At 45.9% G+C, this 19,661-nt stretch overlaps 1 protein-coding gene across 3 annotated transcripts in view; it reads left to right on the forward strand.

Annotated features, from left to right (window-relative positions):
* The window catches only part of LOC143827472 (protein eva-1 homolog C-like), a 161,926-nt gene that overhangs the window by 55,538 nt on the left and 86,727 nt on the right, over positions 1-19,661 (forward strand). For 2 of the 3 annotated variants that reach the window (XM_077317044.1, XM_077317054.1), the window contains exons 2-4: positions 2,193-2,407; positions 7,849-7,972; positions 17,668-17,820. In XM_077317044.1, the coding sequence (XP_077173159.1) occupies positions 2,193-2,407; positions 7,849-7,972; positions 17,668-17,820 (492 nt within the window). Of the gene's footprint in view, positions 1-2,192; positions 2,408-2,488; positions 2,605-7,848; positions 7,973-17,667; positions 17,821-19,661 lie in introns of those variants that run through there. The other variant, XM_077317062.1, reaches the window with a different exon arrangement.

Below are 19,661 nucleotides of genomic sequence, written 5' to 3' on the forward strand. Positions count from 1 at the left end.
TCCCTTTGGGTGGGCGTTCCCTCTGCTTGGGGGCTTTCGAACATTCAACACGTCATCGGAAGTACCTGCATTCAATTATATAACGATGATATTTATAGTCCACCTGTTTTAGTGAGTCTCAGGGTAGACTCGGGGCAGTGACTCAGAGGAGACTATAAACTCGCAATTGGCTCACCCATTTAAAACAGATTTACAAGGACAGGGAGAATATTCAGATGGTTATTCGGCAGTTCCAGGTGAAATTTGAAACATAGTTATGCTTTCCCGCCTTTCACTGTTTGAGAATCAGGATCCCTGACCGAGAATTCACACCTCTGAACTGATAAGTGTTTCCTTCTTGACCCCTGAAACAGAAATGAAATAAACATCTATGTATAGGGTTTATCTATTTTCATGATTTTGATGCTTTAAATAATTTATTAATGATACATTTTATGTGGCTTTAACTTTGTAAGCCACCTTGAGCCTTCAGGGGTGACAAAAACAGAAATCATTATCATCATGTCTTGAGCAGTGCTGCTTGTTGTAATATGAATTTTGTGCTAGGTTTGTGATTTAAACCAATAGCTTGTTGAATATGAGAGTCAATCTTTGTGATAGGCTTTAGACTTCATAGACTCCCATGCAGAATAAATGGGGAAGTTTTGTTGCAGCTTCGGTCAAGATCGGCTGGTTTTAAATTTAGGCGCTTAGTTTTTACTTGAAATGATCATTCCATTTTCTTTGAATAACTGTTACATAAGTTTTCTGACTTCAGTTCATAGTAACAATTAGAAGAATAATTCTTGCAGATACGGTTCTTGAATATTTGGGACAGGGTCCTCCAGAATCTCACATAATTCCAGAAGGCCTGCACAATTGACCCGTTCTGCCAGGTCTGTGCTTGAGGCCAGGCAATGACATCATGAGATGCTGGCCTTCCCACTTGAAACATCCACCACCAGGGACCTCTCTAAACTCTGATCAATCCTCACAGGGCGACTAATAACAGGAGACAGTTTTTATAAAGGATATACCATTTCATTGTTTCATTGATTCCTATGTATTGTTTCAAGAAGAAGAAAAAGAAGAAGAAGAAGAGTTGGTTCTTATATGCCACTTTTCTCTACCCGAAGGAGGCTCAAAGTGGCTTATAGTCGCCTTCCCTTTCCTCTCCCCACAACAGACACCCTGTGGGGTGGGTGAGGCTGAGAGAGCGCTGATATCACTGCTCGGTCAGTGCCGTGGCGAGCCCAAGGTCACCCAGCTGGTTGCATGTGGGGGAGTGCAGAATCGAACCCCGCATGCCAGATTAGAAGTCCACACTCCTAACCACTACACCAAACTGGCTAACTGCCCTGAGGTAACAGGGATCTGGCACAAATAAAATATTTATTTATCTAGAGCTCGTTATTTATAAAGAGCTTCTTGTGGCGCAGGGTGGTGAGGCAGCTGACATGCTGTCTGAAGCTCTGCCCATGAGGCTGGGAGTTCAATCCCAGCAGCCGGCTCAAGGTTGACTCGGCCTTCCATCCTTCCGAGGTCAGTGAAATGAGCACCCAGCTTGCTGGGGGGTAAACGGTAATGACTGGGGAAGGCACTGGCAAACCACCCCGTATTGAGTCTGCCATGAAAACGCTGGAGGGCATCACCCCAAGGGTCAGACATGACTCGGTGCTTGCACAGGGGATACCTTTACCTTTACCTACAGCTGGCAGGCTCTTTTCCTTTAGTCACAAGTGGTTACATTGGAATGACCATTGGAATACATTGGAATACATTGGAATCAATATCACTGGTACTGACTGAAGTAAATTTTGATGAGAACACGCTTCTTTTGCTACTGTAACCCCCTGAGGTGCTCACTCTCTCTCTCAGGCATACAAATGGAGAAGGAGAGCCACGCGTGGACTGACTAAGATATCCAGTTCACTGACCAAACAGACAAAAATAGATAGTATCATAACATCTCCCAACTTCCAAAATGTCATGAGACTGGGCTAGCCTGGACCATCCATCTCAGGCCAACCAAGGTTCCAATCCCTACTCTGATATGGAATTTTGTTGGGTCACCTTGGACCAGTCAGCCTAACCTACTTCACAGGGATGGAGGAGGAGAGAACACTGTCAGAAAGGTGGGGAATAAATGAAATAAATAAAGTGAGACGACCTATTTGTTTTTGCTGCACTAACGGTTGCTCTCTTGTTGGCAGGTTATATTGCGAGTATTTTAAAGAATTATACAGACCATGCCTGTGATGGGGACTATGTCTCACTGCGATGCCCTCACAGAACCACCATCAGTATCCAGGCGTCTTTTTATGGCCGCGTGGTGCCGAGCCATCAGATGTGTCCCTCCCGCTACCCACAATCCTATGCGACTCTGATCAAGGAGGACGTTGCCTGTTCTGCTGGTACTTCCCTACAGGTATTGTGGCTTTAAGACACTGTTCAGTTCTGCTTTCATCAGGTTCAAGACCATTTAAGGTGCTGGCTGTTCTAACCTTTAAGGCCCCACATGGTCTGGGACCAGCGTACCTGAGGGACCACCTCTCTGAATACGTCCCCTGGAGGACTCTCCATTCAGCCAACTCTAACCTGTTGATGATACCCAGCCCCAGGGAGGTAGGTGTGCTTTGCCTTGACCAAAGACAGGTCCTTTCCAGCTCTGGCTTCAGCCTTGTGGAATGAGCTGCCAAGCGCTCCTTGTGGAACTCTCAGCGTTCTGGAGCAGGGGTAGTCAAACTGCGGCCCTCCAGATGTCCATGGACTACACTTATGGGATTTCTTATGTTGCCTTTCAGCAGAGTTCAAAAACATGTTTGAAAGTTGCATAATCTGAGCAGCTGGGGACTATTCATGTACGCCTCCCCTCCCTCAAATACTTTCTCTCAAGCAGCAAAATAGAACTTTATTTTTAATCAGGAAAACCCTAAGTCAGGGGTAGTCAAACTGCGGCCCTCCAGATGTCCATGGACTACAATTCCCATGAGCCCCTGCCAGCGAATGCTGGCAGGGGCTCATGGGAATTGTAGTCCATGGATACCTGGAGGGCCACAGTTTGACTACCCCTGCCCTAAGTTGTACACACACACACACACACACACACACACAATATCTTTATTGGCATAAAGCAGATTAGCAAAATAAACAGAGATAGTCAAGGTACATCAGTCAGTTTAAACTCAAAAACTGAAGACAGAAATTCAGCCATAATAAAAGTGACATCGGCATCCCTATCACTCAATAAAAAATGGCAGATCAGGTCTTTTGAATGGTTTCTCCATTTCAGTATAAAAAGTATAATATGCCTTCGCTGGACAATTCCTAAAGTGTAAAATCCGAAAACTCTGGTGGGAGTATTGATACACATTCATATTGGTTCGCTCTGGGTTAAAACTTCTCCTCCTCCAGGAGAATGGCAACAAGTGAACGGCATTTGGGGCATAAGGAAAAAGGCTCGTCCTGCTGGCAACATTAAGAGTGACTGAGACTAATTCTCAGCTCAGGTCTCGTACTGGGGGTCAGTTACAGGGTCCCAGCGATTGGCCAGTCGCTTTCAGTGGGAAAAGAGGGATGCCTCCTGGGAACCCGATTCTAAAGCATTCTACCAGCGACCTGGAGCTAATGGGAGGCTTCCAAAAACCAGAAGGGAGAATAATGGAGAGGCATTCTAATTGTATTGCTGTCTCAGTCTCCACTGTGGGAGGAAAAGAGGGGGAAGATAATGGGTTCACGGGGAGAGCTCACACAGCAAATGGGCAACAGGCTCTGTTCTATGGAATTCCAGACCCTGAGGGGAAAATGCTGAGTTTGACAACATTATGTTAAAAAATATCCCCCCCCCCCACACTGCCAACGGAGAGACAATGTTGACTGTCCAGTCTAATCATGATAAGAAAAGGAGGACGTAATTTGGAGCTGCATCAACTCCCCTTGCGTTGGACCCGTTCCAGAATGATGTCGTTAATGGACAACTTAAAGAGCAGTTCTGCAGAGAATTGCATTTTAATTTAAAACGTTTGTAAGGTTCAGCCGTTTAGAGATTTGTGTCCCCTCCCTCCCCCCCGCACCACATGTTCTAAATCAGGGGTAGTCAAACTGTGGCCCTCCAGATGTCTATGGACTGCAATTCCCATGAGCCTCTGCCAGCATTCGCTGGCAGGGGCTCATGGGAATTGCAGTCCATGGACATCTGGAGGGCCGCAGTTTGACTACCCCTGTGATTTGTAGTAAATGTTCAGGTCCAATTACCGAAAAGGCCAACAGTTAAAACCTTATTTTAAAAATTCAATAAACATGCCCCAGGTGCTAATCTCTGGAGCATCATGATGGAAAACATTTGCGGTCATGTTTGCTTTATAAAGAGGGAGGAGAACCTTGCAGCTGAATCCCAGTTTATACAGAACAAACACATTCCAATTCTCCCAAGCGCTTGCATTTGGGACCTTCCAGTGATTAAATCAGGGATTCCCAGCCATGGACCCCTGGGGATCTGCGGGAGCTCTAGAGGGAGTCGGTGGCCCTTCCACTCCTTCCTTGCCCCAACTTTCCAGCATTCTATGTGTAGGAAGTTTTGTTTCATTGTGGAACAGTCAATCTTGTAGCCTGAAAAGATGCTTCCCCAAACCAGGGTCATCTAGGGTTGCCAGGTTCCCCCTGGTGAGGGCCAGGAGACGGAGTAGGGTTTCCAGATCCAGGGCTCTTACTGCTTACTCTTGATTTTTACAGTGTTGGATATAGCCTGGATTACTTTGTTAGTTCTGTGAACTACTCTGCACAGAAACATATTCTTCTATTCCCTCCCCTGATGTTTCCAGAGTATCATCCAGACTTTATCAACCAGGATATCATGAAACTCTGGGGTTTCGTAAGGCCACAAGAAGGGTTTTGCTAATTGGGTGGGAGCTAATTATATATATATCTAATCTGGCATGCCAGGTTTGATTCTTCACTCCCCCACATGCAACCAACTGGGTGACCTTGGGCTCGCCATGGCACTGACCGAGCAATGATATCAGTGCTCTCTCAGCCTCACCCACCCCCACAGGCTGTCTGTTGTGGGGAGAAGAAAGGGAAGGTGACTGTAAGTCACTTTGAGCCTCCTACGGGTACAGAAAAGCGGCATATAAGAATCAACTCTTCTTCTTCTTCTTCTTCTTCTTCTTCTTCTTCTTCTTCTTCTTCTTCTTCTTCTTCTTCTTCTTCTTCTTCTTCTTAACGTTATTGTTGCTGTTGTTAGGTGCAAAGTCATGTCCGACCCATCGTGACCCCATGGACAATGATCTTCCAGGCCTTCCTGTCCTCTACCATTCTCCGGAGTCCATTTAAACATAGAGTTTAAACATAGGTTAAACATAGAGTTATGACCAAATGCCTGGAGCATTTGGATGATGTCACTTCTCCTTGTGCTGGAAAAGGTGTCATTGCATCTCCAGTGACATCCTATGTTGTTCTCCTTCCGGTTGCCAGCCTCTTGCTGGCATCAGTATTTTGTATCTTAATTTTTAATACGTCAATGAGAATAGCCTTCTAGAAGAAATCAGGGAGCATTCTAGGAAAAGTGGGATGACTCTAAATCTAGACCATTTCCGCAGGGAGGCATAACACGCGCGCCACCTCCTGCTTGCAAGCACGCGATAGGAAACTGCATGCTTGCACACTTCCTGACAGGAGACCCCTCCCGCGTTACCCCACCACCTCATAGTGGCTTTTCCCTTCCCGAGAAGGTGGTGGAGAAGCCTAAAGCATGAACAACCCACATTTCTCCCCTTGTTCCTTGGGTTGTCAATCAATGCAAGCCACCAATCTCTTCACAGCTGTTGTTTGGGGGACTCAAACTTCTGTCCCCTCTGAGTCCTGACACTCATTGATCTTTGGTTAGTACAGGGGTAGTCAAACTGCGGCCCTCCAGATGTCCATGGACTACAATTCCCAGGAGCCCCCTGCCAGCATTCGCTGGCAGGGGGCTCCTGGGAATTGTAGTCCATGGACATCTGGAGGGCCGCAGTTTGCCTGCCCCTGGGTTAGTATTTGGATGAGAGATCAAGAGGCAATGGAAAATCAACTTTGAACATCTCTTGCCTTGAAACCCCCAAGGCAGGACTGGTCAAATTGGCTTTCCAGATGTCCATGGGTTAGAATTCCCATGAGTCCCTGCCACGACTATGCTGGCAGGTGCTCATGGGAATTGTAGTCTGTGGATATCTGGAGAGCCACAGTTTGGTCACTCCTGCCCTAAGGGGTAACCTAAATTTGGCTGCACTTTGACGGCACTTTCTCTCCTAAAATGACATGCAGACATATGTGTAGAAACTGAAAAGTACCTGAAGTACAAAATTAAAGCACAGAAAGTGTAATATTACCCTAAATATACTCTCAAGAGAGGATGCCTAAGGGGATAACCCAAAATAACTCCATCTTAGTTGAGCCAGTGTGGTGAACAAACATGGTGTAGTGATTAAGAGCAACAGACTCTAATGTGGAGAGTTGGATTTGATTTCTCCCTCCTCCTCCACGTGCAGCCAGTTGGGTGACCTTGGGCCAGTTTCAGTTTCTCTAAGCGCTTTCTCTGACCCACTTGTCTCATAGGGTGCCTGCTGCGTGGAGAGGAAGGGAAGGTGATTGTACGTCTCTTTGAGGCTCAGGCCAGAGAAAAGCAGGATATAAATACTTAGGGCCGTTCCGCATTCGTCCAAAATAGCACAATGGTTACTAATTGAAATCGCCACTATTCTTCTTGGCGGTTTAAGAAGACCCTTGAATCAAGAGTTTAATGTAACTGGAGCAGCCAAGCATTGGCTTATCATTATTGAATAATAGTGATATTTATTTTATTTACTGTATTTTCTATAAGAGATTTCCTCACTGCTCAAAGCAATTTACCATAAAGCTAGAAGATTAAAGGCAACCAGCAACCTTATTAAAACACAGTTAAAATCAGGTCAGCATAAACGTACAGGCTTCCACTGTTGCCTGATCAATTAAGATGAGGGAAGCAGCCCTTTCTTTACCAACAGTCTTGGAGAACATAAATTACCTGCAAGTTCTGTGGTGTTTTTGTTTCAATTCAATGGGTTTTCCTTCGCTGGGGTCCCTCCTCCCCCTCTTGGCTGAACTGTTATCATGGAGCAAATAAAGGAGTGGAATTAAACTGTCCAGGTTTTATTGGGAAGGGAAGGGGAGGAGGTTCGAGCTGCCAGACCTAAGGTAAAGTTTATCTTTGACTTCTGTAATAAATTGGGCAAATTCTGTAATAAAACTACAGAAGCGAGTGTCTTTTCTCTTCCGCAGCTTGTAGTATGAGAATTCTTTCTCCTCACTGCAGCCTTTCTCAACAGTTTTTACTGTTAGGAAACCCCTGAAACGTGCAGAATATGGTTAGGAAGCAGAGCTGTGGATACGTCCACTCAAGGCTACTTCTCTCCCCACTCCCTTCAGGCCCATCATTTGGGAGGAGAGGGCGGGTTGACATGACCATATCACTCGATAAATGTTTAACCATTGTAAGCATAAACATAAACATAAACATAAAATTTATTAACCGCCACTCCCGAGAGGCTCGTGGTGGCAGGGGCTCATGGGAATCGTAGTCCATGGACATCTGGAGGGCCGCAGTTTGACTACCCCTGCGGTTCCAGTACTCAGTCTTTCCCATCATCTACCGCTTTTTGCTTTTAACTGGGGATGCTGGAGATGGGAACTGGGACCTTCTGCATGCCTAGCCGATCCTCTACCATTGAGGCCTCAGCCCCGCCCAAAGATGGCCCTGCTATTATCCTGCCTATGGCAACTGGCATACCTTTGCCGTTATTAATTGGTTTCTTTTCCCTGCTTTTTTTTGTGTGTGGTGGTGTACCTGTTGTGTAGAAGATACTGGAAGAGTGTCAGGACAAAAGGAGTTGCCAATTCCATGTCAATAATCGACTCTTTGGTGTTGATCCGTGCCCAGGAACCAGCAAATACTTCCTCGTGTGGTATAAATGCAGGCCAAGTAAGTAAGTTCTTAAGTCTTTGTGCACAGAGATCTCGTTGCCTGGGGATATTGTTTTGTGGAGACAATGGACACCTTCTGCGGTTTTTTGGGAGGGGGGACACAAAAAGGCCTTCTAATTCATTTGGGTTGCTCGTGATAGCTCCTGCCATTTTGTTATGGAGTGTTAACTATTGTAATATCACTTTAAAGCAAATGAGAACTTTCTCCAGCTGGATTAATACGAACACAAAACACTAGCTGAAAATCTGAGGGGTGCCACTCTGAGAAGTGGATTTTTTCCCTCCAGAATTATAGCCCAGCTTTCTCAACTGGGGTTTCATGAAACCCTGGGGTTTCTTGACAGCCCTGGAAGGGTTTCTTGAATGGGTGGGAGTTAATAGATTTTAAAATATATTTTCAAAATTTTGTTAAACATTTATCAGGTGATATGGCCACATATGGTCATGTCAACATGTCCCCCATCCCCAAGTGGCCAATGATGAGCCTGGAGGGGGTCTGAAGGGGAGGGGCTCCCGGGGCGGGCGTGTCCACAGCTCTGCTTCCCAACCACAATCCTGCCACTTCTATGGTTTCTCAAAGCCTGAAGAATGCTTCAGGAGTTCCTCAATGGTAAAAAGGTTGGAAAAGACTCATTACAGCAAATAAATTAAGCAGCACTAACAGGTCACAAAAAGGATACTGTTGTGTTGTGTGGGTGAAGTAGAGAATTCTTACTGTTTAGCACATGTGACATGACTGTTAGGTTAAAAAAGTAACCGTGACAGTGATTTCATACTAAATATTTAGTATGAATGTCTATTATGAAATGTATGATCTGTCAATAATTGATTATTGTCTTTGTTTTTAAGCTGAAACCTGTAAGAAAAAAACATTTTTAGGCTTTGTGACATTTCTAAGGCCCACAGAGTACTGGCCAAGGAGAGTTTCGGCTCATTGCCATGGGAAAACTGAATAAGCAGAGTAAAATAAAGAAAAAGAAATCATGTGTATATATACTGAACCTTGGGGATGCTTTCATTCTATGCCTTTTAGTTTCACTGTACACCAAAGCAAAACAATTCACAATCCGGCTTTGTGGACATTTTTGAACCACAAGCCATCTCCCCCGACATTTAAAGCATGAAGTGAAGAATTATGCCTTCATCCTCATTCTCAGGGCTGAAGTTTTTAATGTACTTATGAATCTGTCCCTAAGCCTGTTCAAGATGGGTACCAGCCAGGTAGTTCCCAAAGACCTCTTGTTGATGACTGATGGACAAATGATTTGGAGACTCATTTATAGTGTGAAGGTGCTTTCTGTTCAGAGCAGCACAGAAATTATTCTCAGATCTATTGTATATCAATATATATGACTCTCAACATGGCCAGATATATGGATTCTTAAATCTAGAGATTGGGGCCATGAATACACAAGACAGATCCTACAAAGATGACAATACCTCAAGTTTGCAGAAAAATCAGAAATGAAAAGATACATTGGGCGAGTTAAAACTCCTTGAATGAAAGATATTATCCAAACTGCAGATATGAATTCCTCTTGGGGGGGGGAGTCCCTCTCTGGGCTCCTCGGAGGCCCCAGGAGCAGAACTTGCCTCTCCAATGGGGGGGGGGGGAGAAAGAACAGGCAGAAAACTTTAATTTTCTGGAGCATTTCCAGAGCTTGTGCTATTGTTATTGCAAATTTGTGTCTTAATGCAATCATTTTGAAAAGTAAAAAAAAAAATGGAGGAGAAGGAGGGGAAGAATCAGATTATTGGCTGAAGTTGACTCGTCATCACTTGTGGTGGGAAATGGAGGAGGAAGCAGACTCGATTTAGTGCTTCCTCACTGGATAAATGTGAATTCCCCCCCTAGGAGGGGGAAGCAATTGCGTTTTACCAGAATTCTCAAACTGCGCAACAAACAGGGAGTACCTACGGATTGGCACCTGAACAGCAAGATTTTTGTGCGGAACTGAAGAAATTCCGTGGAGCTTGATGGGTGCTGCCACAAAGATTTTAGCCACTGAGGAAACACCCTTTGAGATCTCCATTCTGACTTGTTTCTGATGAATGGCAGCATTGATTATGGACTCTTGAAGGCTTTCGTGGCTGGAGTCAACTGGGGACATTTTGGCGTGGAGAGAATCCCATCTTGCTGTGTCCTACCTCTGAAAATGCCAGCCACAGTTACTGGCAAAATATCAGGGACTGCAACTACCAGAATATGGTCACACAGCCCAGAAAACCCACAGCAGCTTTGACTCTCAAAAGCTTATCCCTGAAGGTCCCTAAGGTCAACTGAATTAGAATCTCCCTGTTCAACTGGATCTATCTTTCAGGTATACTGGGTTTCCTTCTGTCCATAGTATCTTCTACGAATTCACATATGCATCTAAAGAAAATACTAAATTTGTCTAAAGCCAATTTCTTTAAATCCTACTATCCCGCTTGGTGATAAATGTAATAAATGTAATATCCCAATGAGCCAAGCAAACAAGCTGAGGCATATTTCAGAAAGGGGATATTCATCCAGCAGCCACCCCTGGAGCGTGGGGAGGGGGGTAAGCAGGGGGCCCAGGTGGGTGACTGAGGTGCAGCCTGGACCCCAACCAAATGCTGGTGGAAGAGTGCCGTTTGCAGGCCCCTTGGAACTTTGAGAGTTCTGCAAGGTTCTGTGTTTCGGCCAGCAACCCATTCCACCTGGCTGGAGTCACGGCCAAGAAGGCCCAGGCTCTGGTCAAGGCCAGGCTCACCTCTTTGGGCCGGGGGATCATCATCAGATCAGAATGTGAGAGTATTGTACCCCCCTGAACGGATTCAGCAAAGGACTGCAATACCTGCCTTTTTCCCTCCTGGGCTTCTACAGTGCTGGTGTCTCTACTAAGCAGTTGACCTTCACCTGGCATCAGTGAAGTATGTTAAAAACCTCGTGCAAGGTATAAATATTTTTCAGTGCGGTGAAGACTACACGGGAATCATCCTTCATTTGGGAGCCATTATGTATAATTACCGAGTCACTGGAGGGAGCTTATAATTATAGTGAATTTTGCACAAAATGGAATTGGCTTAACATTAGTACCCTCTCACCTCAAGTCCTGAATCACAGTAGGATTACAAATAATTTAGGACTTATCTTTCAAACATAGAACTGGGATAGGCAGGTTTGAGCTCTAGCCCCACCCTGATTTTCCGCTATCATTAGCCACTGGCAGAGTTGGAATGATAGTCGTGTTTACCCTAGTTAGTTTCTAGTCCCAGGCACTTGACATATTCCTAGACATCACAGGACAAATGGGGGGGGGGGGAGTTATTAAACCTGTTTCTAGAGGAAGAGATGATTTTTATACCGTGCTTTTCACTATCTAAAGGAATCTCAAGGAGGCCTGCGGTCACCTTCCCTTCTTCTCCCCTGTGAGGTAGGTGAGGCTGGGAGAGCTCTGAGAGAACCATGACTGGCCCAAGGTCACCCAACTGGCTGCATGTGGAGGAGTGGGGAATCAACCCCCTGCTCTCCAGATTAGCGGCTGCTGGTCTTAACCACGACACCAAGCAGGCTCTCTAGACTGGGATGTGGAATTCTATGGCATAGTTCAATCTCACCAAATCTCGGAAGCTAAGAGGGGAAGGTTCTGCAGAGGAAGGCCATGGCATACCACCTCTGCTTAATCATTAGTCTTGAAAACCCTGCGAAGGCATCATGAGTTGGCTGTAACGTGATGGTTCTTTCTACATACCACAGGCTTCAACAGACTTAAAGTGTGTGTGTGTGTGTGTGTGTGTGTGTGTGTGTAGAAAACAAGTCAGGAACCAGTTTGGTGTATTGGTTAGGAGTGCGGACTTCTAATCTGGCATGCCGGGTTCGATTCTGCGCTCCCCCACACGCAGCCAGCTGGGTGACCTTGGGCTTGCCACAGCACTGAGAAAACTGTTTTGACCAAGCAGAGATATTTCCTTGACGTGTGGCTTGTTGGTTGCTCTCCTATGGCTAGCACTACAGATTTTGGGGAATCTACTTTATGCAATTCCCTGGCTAGTGCATTAAAATGGAGGATGTAGCTACCAGTTGGCTGCTTAGATGCTGGATGTTGCCGACGTCATGCAAAATGCCAAAAATATGGCAACTGTATAAGGTGAGCATATCATTTTTTTAATCGGGTGCGGAATGGCCCTTAATCTCTGCATCTCAACAGAAGGGGATTCCCTTTCCTAAAATTAATTCTTCATGCCCGATAACAACATTGCGCTCTGCTGTGAGCAAGTCAGTAGCAGAAAAAGAAGATAGTTGAAAAGTTTGCTGCCCGCAAAGAATTTCCTGTGTTGTAAGGGGAACAGTTTCACAAGACGATGACTGTTGATTTTCTCCTCACTATCTCTAATACAGGGGTATTCAAACTGCGGCCTTCCAGATGTCCATGGACTACAATTCCCATGAATCCCTGCCAGCGAATGCAGCGTTCTCTGGCAGGCCTTCAGGGGAATTGTAGTCCATGGACATCTGGAGGGCCGCAGTTTGACTACCCCTGCTCTAATAAAATGATGGCTCAGAGGCATGCAGGGGCAAAAATGTACAACCTGGCCGATCTCCTCGAATACTTCTGTGGAGCATGTGGATAGCTGACTCAGTGAACTCTTAACAGAACAAGGAGACCTGGAACGAAATAATCTGTATACTTTGCCCATTCCAAGTCTGCTTATATTGTTGATTTAAGGTTTTCCGTTACCTACCAGTGGAACACATTTTGTATCATGGTGCCACGCCAAGATATTCCAAACAGAGACTCGTTGTGTCCATTCCTTTTGACCACCACCGAAAATAAACAACAGCCAGATGAAAATATACGTCTGTGTGTGACTTTCCCTGAGAGCGTTGACTAGCACACGAAACCATTTCACGGTATGGAACGGTAAACTTGGGTGGCTCTTGTCAGTCATGAAAGAATGCCAAACAATCTGATTCTAAATTAACATGCCTAAAGCCGTCTAACAGCTTAAGGAGCCTTCGAAAAGCTAAGAGCAAGACCTCCCCTCCACTTCTGCAAAACTATTTCAATTTTTTTTTTGTTAAGTTCTTCAGTACAGGTCTGAAAAAGATAATTGCATCTTGGTGTCGCAATATGGACTGGTAAAATATAGCAAGAGAAGCAATATTTTTGCTATTGGAGCAGGAGCGAATTGACATATCATGTATAGAGATTAAAGTGGGTAGCTGAGTGGGTCTGAAGTAGCAGAACAAAATCAGAGTCCTATGGCACCTTTAAGACCAACAAAGATTTATTCAAGTGAGCTTTCAAGAGGTGTAGGATCTGAATTGTTGTTTATAATATGGGCCTTTAAAAAGTTATTACTTGAAATGGGTCAGTGGTTGAAATCCCTCATGATTTGTCTAAGGCAGGCTTTTTCAACCCGGGGGTTTCTTGACAGCCTTCGAAGGGTTTTCCAAATGGGCGATTGTTAATTTTTAATATATTTTAAAAATGTGTTAAACATTTATCAGGTGATATAACCATAGATGGTCATGTAGACCAAACAAACTCCTGGAGATTTGGGGGTGGATTCTGTGGAGGACAGGGACCTCAGGTGGGTACAGTGCCCTAGACCCCCCCCCCTCCGAAGCAACCATTTTCCTTAAGGGAACGGCTCACCGGAGAGGAGCTGTAATTCCGGGGGATCTCCAGGTCCTACCAGGAGACTGGCATCCCTAGCACAAGCCGGCCCTGCAGCAAGTCTGTGTCCATCATTGCCACCCTCAGAGCACAGCCAGCAGGGCCCCCCAGGCTGAAATTACAACTGAGCATGTGTTATAGCCCCTCCAAACCCACTTGGTGCCATTCCGGCTGGAAGACTGGTGCCTTGAAGACAAGAACTCCCATTTACCTTTCGTTTCCTGCCTGCAAAATGGCTTCTTTCCCAGCATCCGAAAACGACTGCTGGTGGGAAAGACGGGGACTAAAAAGCCTTGTTCGATTCCTTCCGAGCTGAAGGTTGAGTCTCAGCTCTGCCATTAGGCCCTTTCAGAAAGGCATTTGTCTCAGGCGCAAGACAGTTTTATTGGTGCCAAGAGAAGTTCGCAGCATTGTTTGCTGCCTCAGTTCTCTGCAGCTGCTGCCTTTTGAGCCAGACCATGGAGCACGATTTATTAAAAGGGGGTATCTTTCTGGCCCAGGTATTGATGCTGTGCTTTGGGCTCCCCCCCCCACGCCCCCCACTATTTATCAACCCGCTTATTCCAGGACCCTTCAGAATTCTGCAGGGAGTTGGTCATTTATAAGGGCTATAAACGTCAGTCCCCGGAGTGCTGCCGTGATGAAAAGGTGTCATTAAAAGGACGTTCTCGTCTCACAGGGCTGTTCTGTGAACCGAAGGGAGCTTTCCAAATGGAACTTTAATGCTTTGCCACTCGTGCTGCTCTCAGCCTCCTCTCTGCACCGAGACTTCCAGATGCTCTCCAGAAACGAGACCTCTTCCCAAAATGAGCTAATTATGCAACTAAAAAAAGAGCCCCTTCCCCCCGAATTAAGAAAAACAGGTGGCTTCATTGTCAGCGAATACAAGAAGGACGGTGATTGGGCCCTAAGGCTGTACGGGGAGGGCAAGAGGGACTCAGCAATTCCTCCCCCCTATAAAATGTAAATGTGGTCCCCAAGTCTGTTTGCCTTTGCACCCTTTTGTTTTCGAAGGAGCGTAGATTTCCGTGAATAAATAGAGAACATCACTTTCCTGGTGGCTGCGAATGGGTCATCAGAGACCGTCTGGTGAAATCCCGGCCATTTTTTCCCTGAGAAGTTCAGAGTTCAACACGGATAATTCAGCTGTTAATAGCACCTTTAAGACCGACAAAGGTTTGTTCAAGGTGTGAGCTTTCGAGTGCATGCACCATCTTTGTCGGTCTTAAATGTGCTATTGGACTCTGTTTTTGTTTTGCTGCTTCAGACTAACACGGGGACCCACTGGAATCAATTCAGTTTGCGTAATCTTTACTTACGTAATCTGGACTCCACGAATCAGTCGTCTTTGGAGGCAAACTTTTAAAACTCGTTTTGATTTCCTTGACAGTCATCTCTCTCTTGACTCGGGTAGTTTTTCTCTTGTGCAAACACCGTCCTTTTGGACCAGGGGTAGTCAAACTGCAGCCCTCCAGATGTCTATGGACTACAATTCCCAGGAGCCCCCTGCCAGCGAATGCTGGCAGGGGGCTCCTGGGAATTGTAGTCCATGGACATCTGGAGGGCCGCAGTTTGACTACCCCTGCTTTGGACACTCTGTAGAAAACCATGAGAAAGAATCCCCCTTTGGTGGGCGGAGGGATATGGGGCTGTTCTTATTTTCCTGTGAATAGCAACCAGGAAAAAACAACAAGAATATCTTGGTTTCTCTGAGCAACTGGTAACAAAGGCAAGCATCAAAATAGTATTTTTAGGGGGCTTGAAAGTCACGACCTTTGCCCTCTGATACACAATGGAAAGGAACTAATCGGCTTTTGTTTGTTTGTTTTTGTTTTTTTGGTGGTACAAAATCGAACCTGTAACTTTTGGTGTATTCTGAGTACAAGCTTCCGGAACAAGGACAGGACATAAGAAACATTAATCCTATTTAGAAGCTGGTGTATCACAGACACTTTATAATGTAAATTGTATCTTATAATCATTCAGGCTAACAGCGCAATTCTTGTAAAAAGCATTAGGCTGCCGTACAGCAATAGATAAAAATTATTTCTTATCTCCAGCTGACAGAGATCAGTTCCCCTGGAGAAAAGGGCTGCTCTGTAGGGTGGACTCCATAGCATTATACTCCACTGAGCACAGCAGTGGCAGTGAGGAGCAGTGGTTCCTGCCGCTCCTTGCCCGCCCACCCCATGTCCCCACTGTGTTCACAGCTGTCCCCGTGAGTGGACAGCAAGTGCCCATGCTTCATGCCAAATACTTCTGGCGCTTTATCATCCCAGCAGCCTTAGCTGCTGTAAGCAGCCGTTCCCACGGCATGGTTGCTTGTCCAGACTTCTTTTGTGTGTGTGTGTATGTGTGTGTGGGGGGGTCTGGGGGGCTTTAGTTCCTTTAACAGGATTTGTTCCCATGGCTGTTGAGCAGAAGAGGAGCAGGTAGGCCTGGAGTGGCCCTCTGAGAGGGAGGAGGAAGCTGCTGATGTTGATGTTTATTGATTTTGTTTATACCCTGTGATTTTTCCAAAGCAGCTCACATTGTTCTCCTATCATAGAATCATAGAATCATAGGTTTGGAAGGGATCTCCAGGGTCATCTAGTCTAAGGTGACCATATGGTCCCACTTTTGGAGGGACATCCGGGGGCACCTGGCAAATGGTACTTATGTTGAAATTAACAAAATATATATTACAATACTATTTTTGCGTTCTATGCATTCTATGAAACTTTTTGTTGCTCCATATAGCCCAAATTTCTAATCAAGAACCCCCCCCCCGGTCAATGATGTCCCGCTTTACCAATGTTAAAATCTGGTCACCTTAATCTAGTCTAACCCCCTGCAGAATGCAGAACATTCACAACCACATTTAACAGATTTTGAAAATATATCAAAAAATTAATTAACACCCACCCGTTCAGGAAACCCTTCCAAGCCACAGGGTTACAGGAAGCCCTCATTGAGAAACCTGTGCTATGACTGACTTTCTTAACCCTAAATTCTTGACACTGCTGGAAAATCTCTGTCGTGCTAAATAGATTTGAATAAGCGTTGTTAGATGGCGATCCTTTCTCACAAGGTGGATTATACAGGAGTGAGTCAACAACTACTTATGTTCTATGAAAGTGGCAACTGCCTATGTTTTATCCTCACAACAGCCTTGTGAGTAGGGATGTCAGTCCCCAGGTGGGAGCTGGAGTTCTCCTGGTTTTATATTTCATCTCTAGACTAAAGAGATCTGTTCTAGGGCCGGGGTAGTCAACCTGTGGTCCTCCAGATGTCAATGGACTACAATTCCCATGAGCCCCTGCCAGCAAATGCTGGCAGGGGCTCATAGGAATTGTAGTCCACGGACATCTGGAGGACCACAGGTTGACTACCCCTGTTCTAGGGTTTTGCACTTCAGTGCAGTTTGGCTGCCTGGAGATCACCGAAGCCCAAAGTGGTGCATAGGAGGCCAGGGCTGCAACGTAGACAGGAGGGGCAGTGGCGGTGTGCCCAGTGGCGGCCACATGCAGAGGCAAAGCTCTGCGCCTGCGTACGGCCTCCGGTGGGCGCACCGCCGCCACTCCTCCTGTCCATGCTGCAGCGCAGGCTGCCTCGGGCTTCAGCGATTGCCCAGGTGGCCGAACCGCACCGAAGCACAAAACTCTAATCTGTTCTCCTGAAGAAAATGGATGCTTTGGAGGGTAGACTCCCAAGCCTTATACTCCACTGAGGTCACTCCCTGCTCCAAATCCTGCCCACTCCTGGCTCCACCTCCAAAGTCTCCAGGTATTTCCCAACCCAGAGCTGGCAACCCTACGTGGGAGGTAGGCGAGGTAGGCGAGGCTGAGGGGGTGTGACCAGCCCAAATTCTCCAGACAAACTTCCATGGTAGAGTGGAGATTTGAACCTGGGTCTCGCAGGTCTTAGTCCGACACTGGGATGGAATGTTTGCACTTCTGCCAGTCTCAAACATCTGCCTTAACAGGGAGGGATGTTGCCTTCCAACTTGACTTGGAAGTTCTAGTCCGCGTCAGCCAAACTAAAACGGACGGCTTTCATTTCTTTTCAGATGAGTATAAGAGTAAAGTAGCCTGTGAAGACGATAAACTAAGACTCAGCTGCAAGCGAAGCATGGTGATCGCTATTTACTCGGCGGTCTTTGGGAGGAACCACGGAGGAAGCCTGGAATGCCCCTACCACAATGCAGGCATCCCTGCCCTAGGTAAGAACATGCCTTGGCACAGGCGGTGCTCAGAAGCCCTGCGGGTTATGTTTTGGGATTTGTGAGAAAGGCACAGCCAATGTCCAGGACACTATGATTTTGAATATTTCATTTATTTATTTATAGCCGCCTGCTTGGCGCAGCCATCTCGGGACGGTTCACCGCACAATATAATATACAATAATCAATAAAACCATTTGATGGTCAAAACATTTAAACTATATCAAATTGCTGTAGCTGGCAGGTTCTCAATTGAACAGTTCCCTTCTTAGTCCAGGATGGGAGAGAATTTTGGAGGAGGGCCCTTTTGATGGTGTTGTCAGCTTGCTGGCCTCCATCAAACACCTGGTGGAAGCCCTTCAGAGCTTGGGCCTGTAAGACCTGCAATTCTTCTGGAAGCTCATTCCACCAGGACCAAGAAGACCCTGGCACTGGTTGAGGCCAAGGACACATTTCTTGGACCAGGGATCACCAGCCTGTCCGTGTTGGTGGAGCGAAGTGCTCTGTTGGGGATATAGTTAAGGGAATAGAGTCTGCATGCTATATTTTATTAGATTTTCTTTCCTGCTCTGTCACATAGTGTCAGGGTAGGCAATGACATCTCCTGCTTCCCAGAAATCATAAGAGTTATGGATACTGTCTGCCTTGAGGTGCAGAACACTGTGTTTTCCAGCAATGCCCAATACCAAAAGGTTTGTTGTTGTTGTTAGGTGCGAAGTCGTGTCCGACCCATCGCGACCCCACGGACAATGATCCTCCAAGCCTTCCTGTCCTCTACCATTCCCCAGAGTCCATTTAAGTTAGCACCAACTGCTTCAGTGACTCCATCCAGCCACCTCACTCTCTGTCGTCCCCTTCTTCTTTTGCCCTCAATCGCTCCCAGCATTAGGCTCTTCTCCAGGGAGTCCTTCCTTCTCATGAGGTGGCCAAAGTATTTGAGTTTCATCTTCAGGATCTGGCCTTCTAAAGAGCAGTCAGGGCTGATCTCCTCTAGGACTGACCGGTTTGTTTGCCTTGCAGTCCAAGGGACTCGCAAGAGTCTTCTCCAGCACCAGAGTTGAAAAGTACCAAAAGGGGAGGGATGAGAAGACCCTTTCCAGTAGCCAATTTAGATAAATCGGGCTGCCTTACGCTTGTCTTTAGAAAACTGCAATTTATGGAGCGTTGATCCTTTCTGAGACCTTCAATTACAGTAATGCTGCCTGCTCTTTTCACTGTCATCTTTTGTGTAGAAGGCCTTGATTATATTAAAGAAATATGTAGGGCAAGTGGAATGTACAGCTAAGTACAGAAAGGAACAACAACGCTTTTGTTCGCTTTAGAAGACAACCAAGACAAATGCCAATATTTGCTGTGCTGGAGATTCCGTCACTTCTTGGAACTTGCAGCCACTAGAAGGGGGGTGTTCCTTGGAAAGCAGACAGGAATTGTTAGAAGTGCTTTACTTTGTGCAAAGAAATATGAGAGATGTTATGATCCATTTGTCTAGGTATGGCAAGCTGCTTTTACTACAGGGGTCTACGATGCACACTGATGCCATCTGATGCACGGAGCATGAAAGAGCAGGTTTTGATCTCCATGATAAATGCTTATGGTTTCAGTTTATTTTGATATAAAATCACCTTTAAAGAATGTACTACATGCCATAGTAAAACCAGCATTTCAGTGTCATTCAAATATAGTCTTCTTTAAGGACTTAACCCTCTACTTATGCATGTTCCGTGCTCTTGTACAAAATTTTGCGATGTTATGAGTTATTTTTGAAGAGCTTGGGATTGCCACAGCAATGATAAAGTTGTTCTGGCACAGCAGTAATATCAGGGCTCTCTCAGCCTCACCCA

The sequence above is a fragment of the Paroedura picta genome, chromosome 1 (genome assembly GCF_049243985.1).
Source record: "Paroedura picta isolate Pp20150507F chromosome 1, Ppicta_v3.0, whole genome shotgun sequence".
In the NCBI taxonomy this organism is placed as follows: Eukaryota; Metazoa; Chordata; class Lepidosauria; order Squamata; family Gekkonidae; genus Paroedura; species Paroedura picta.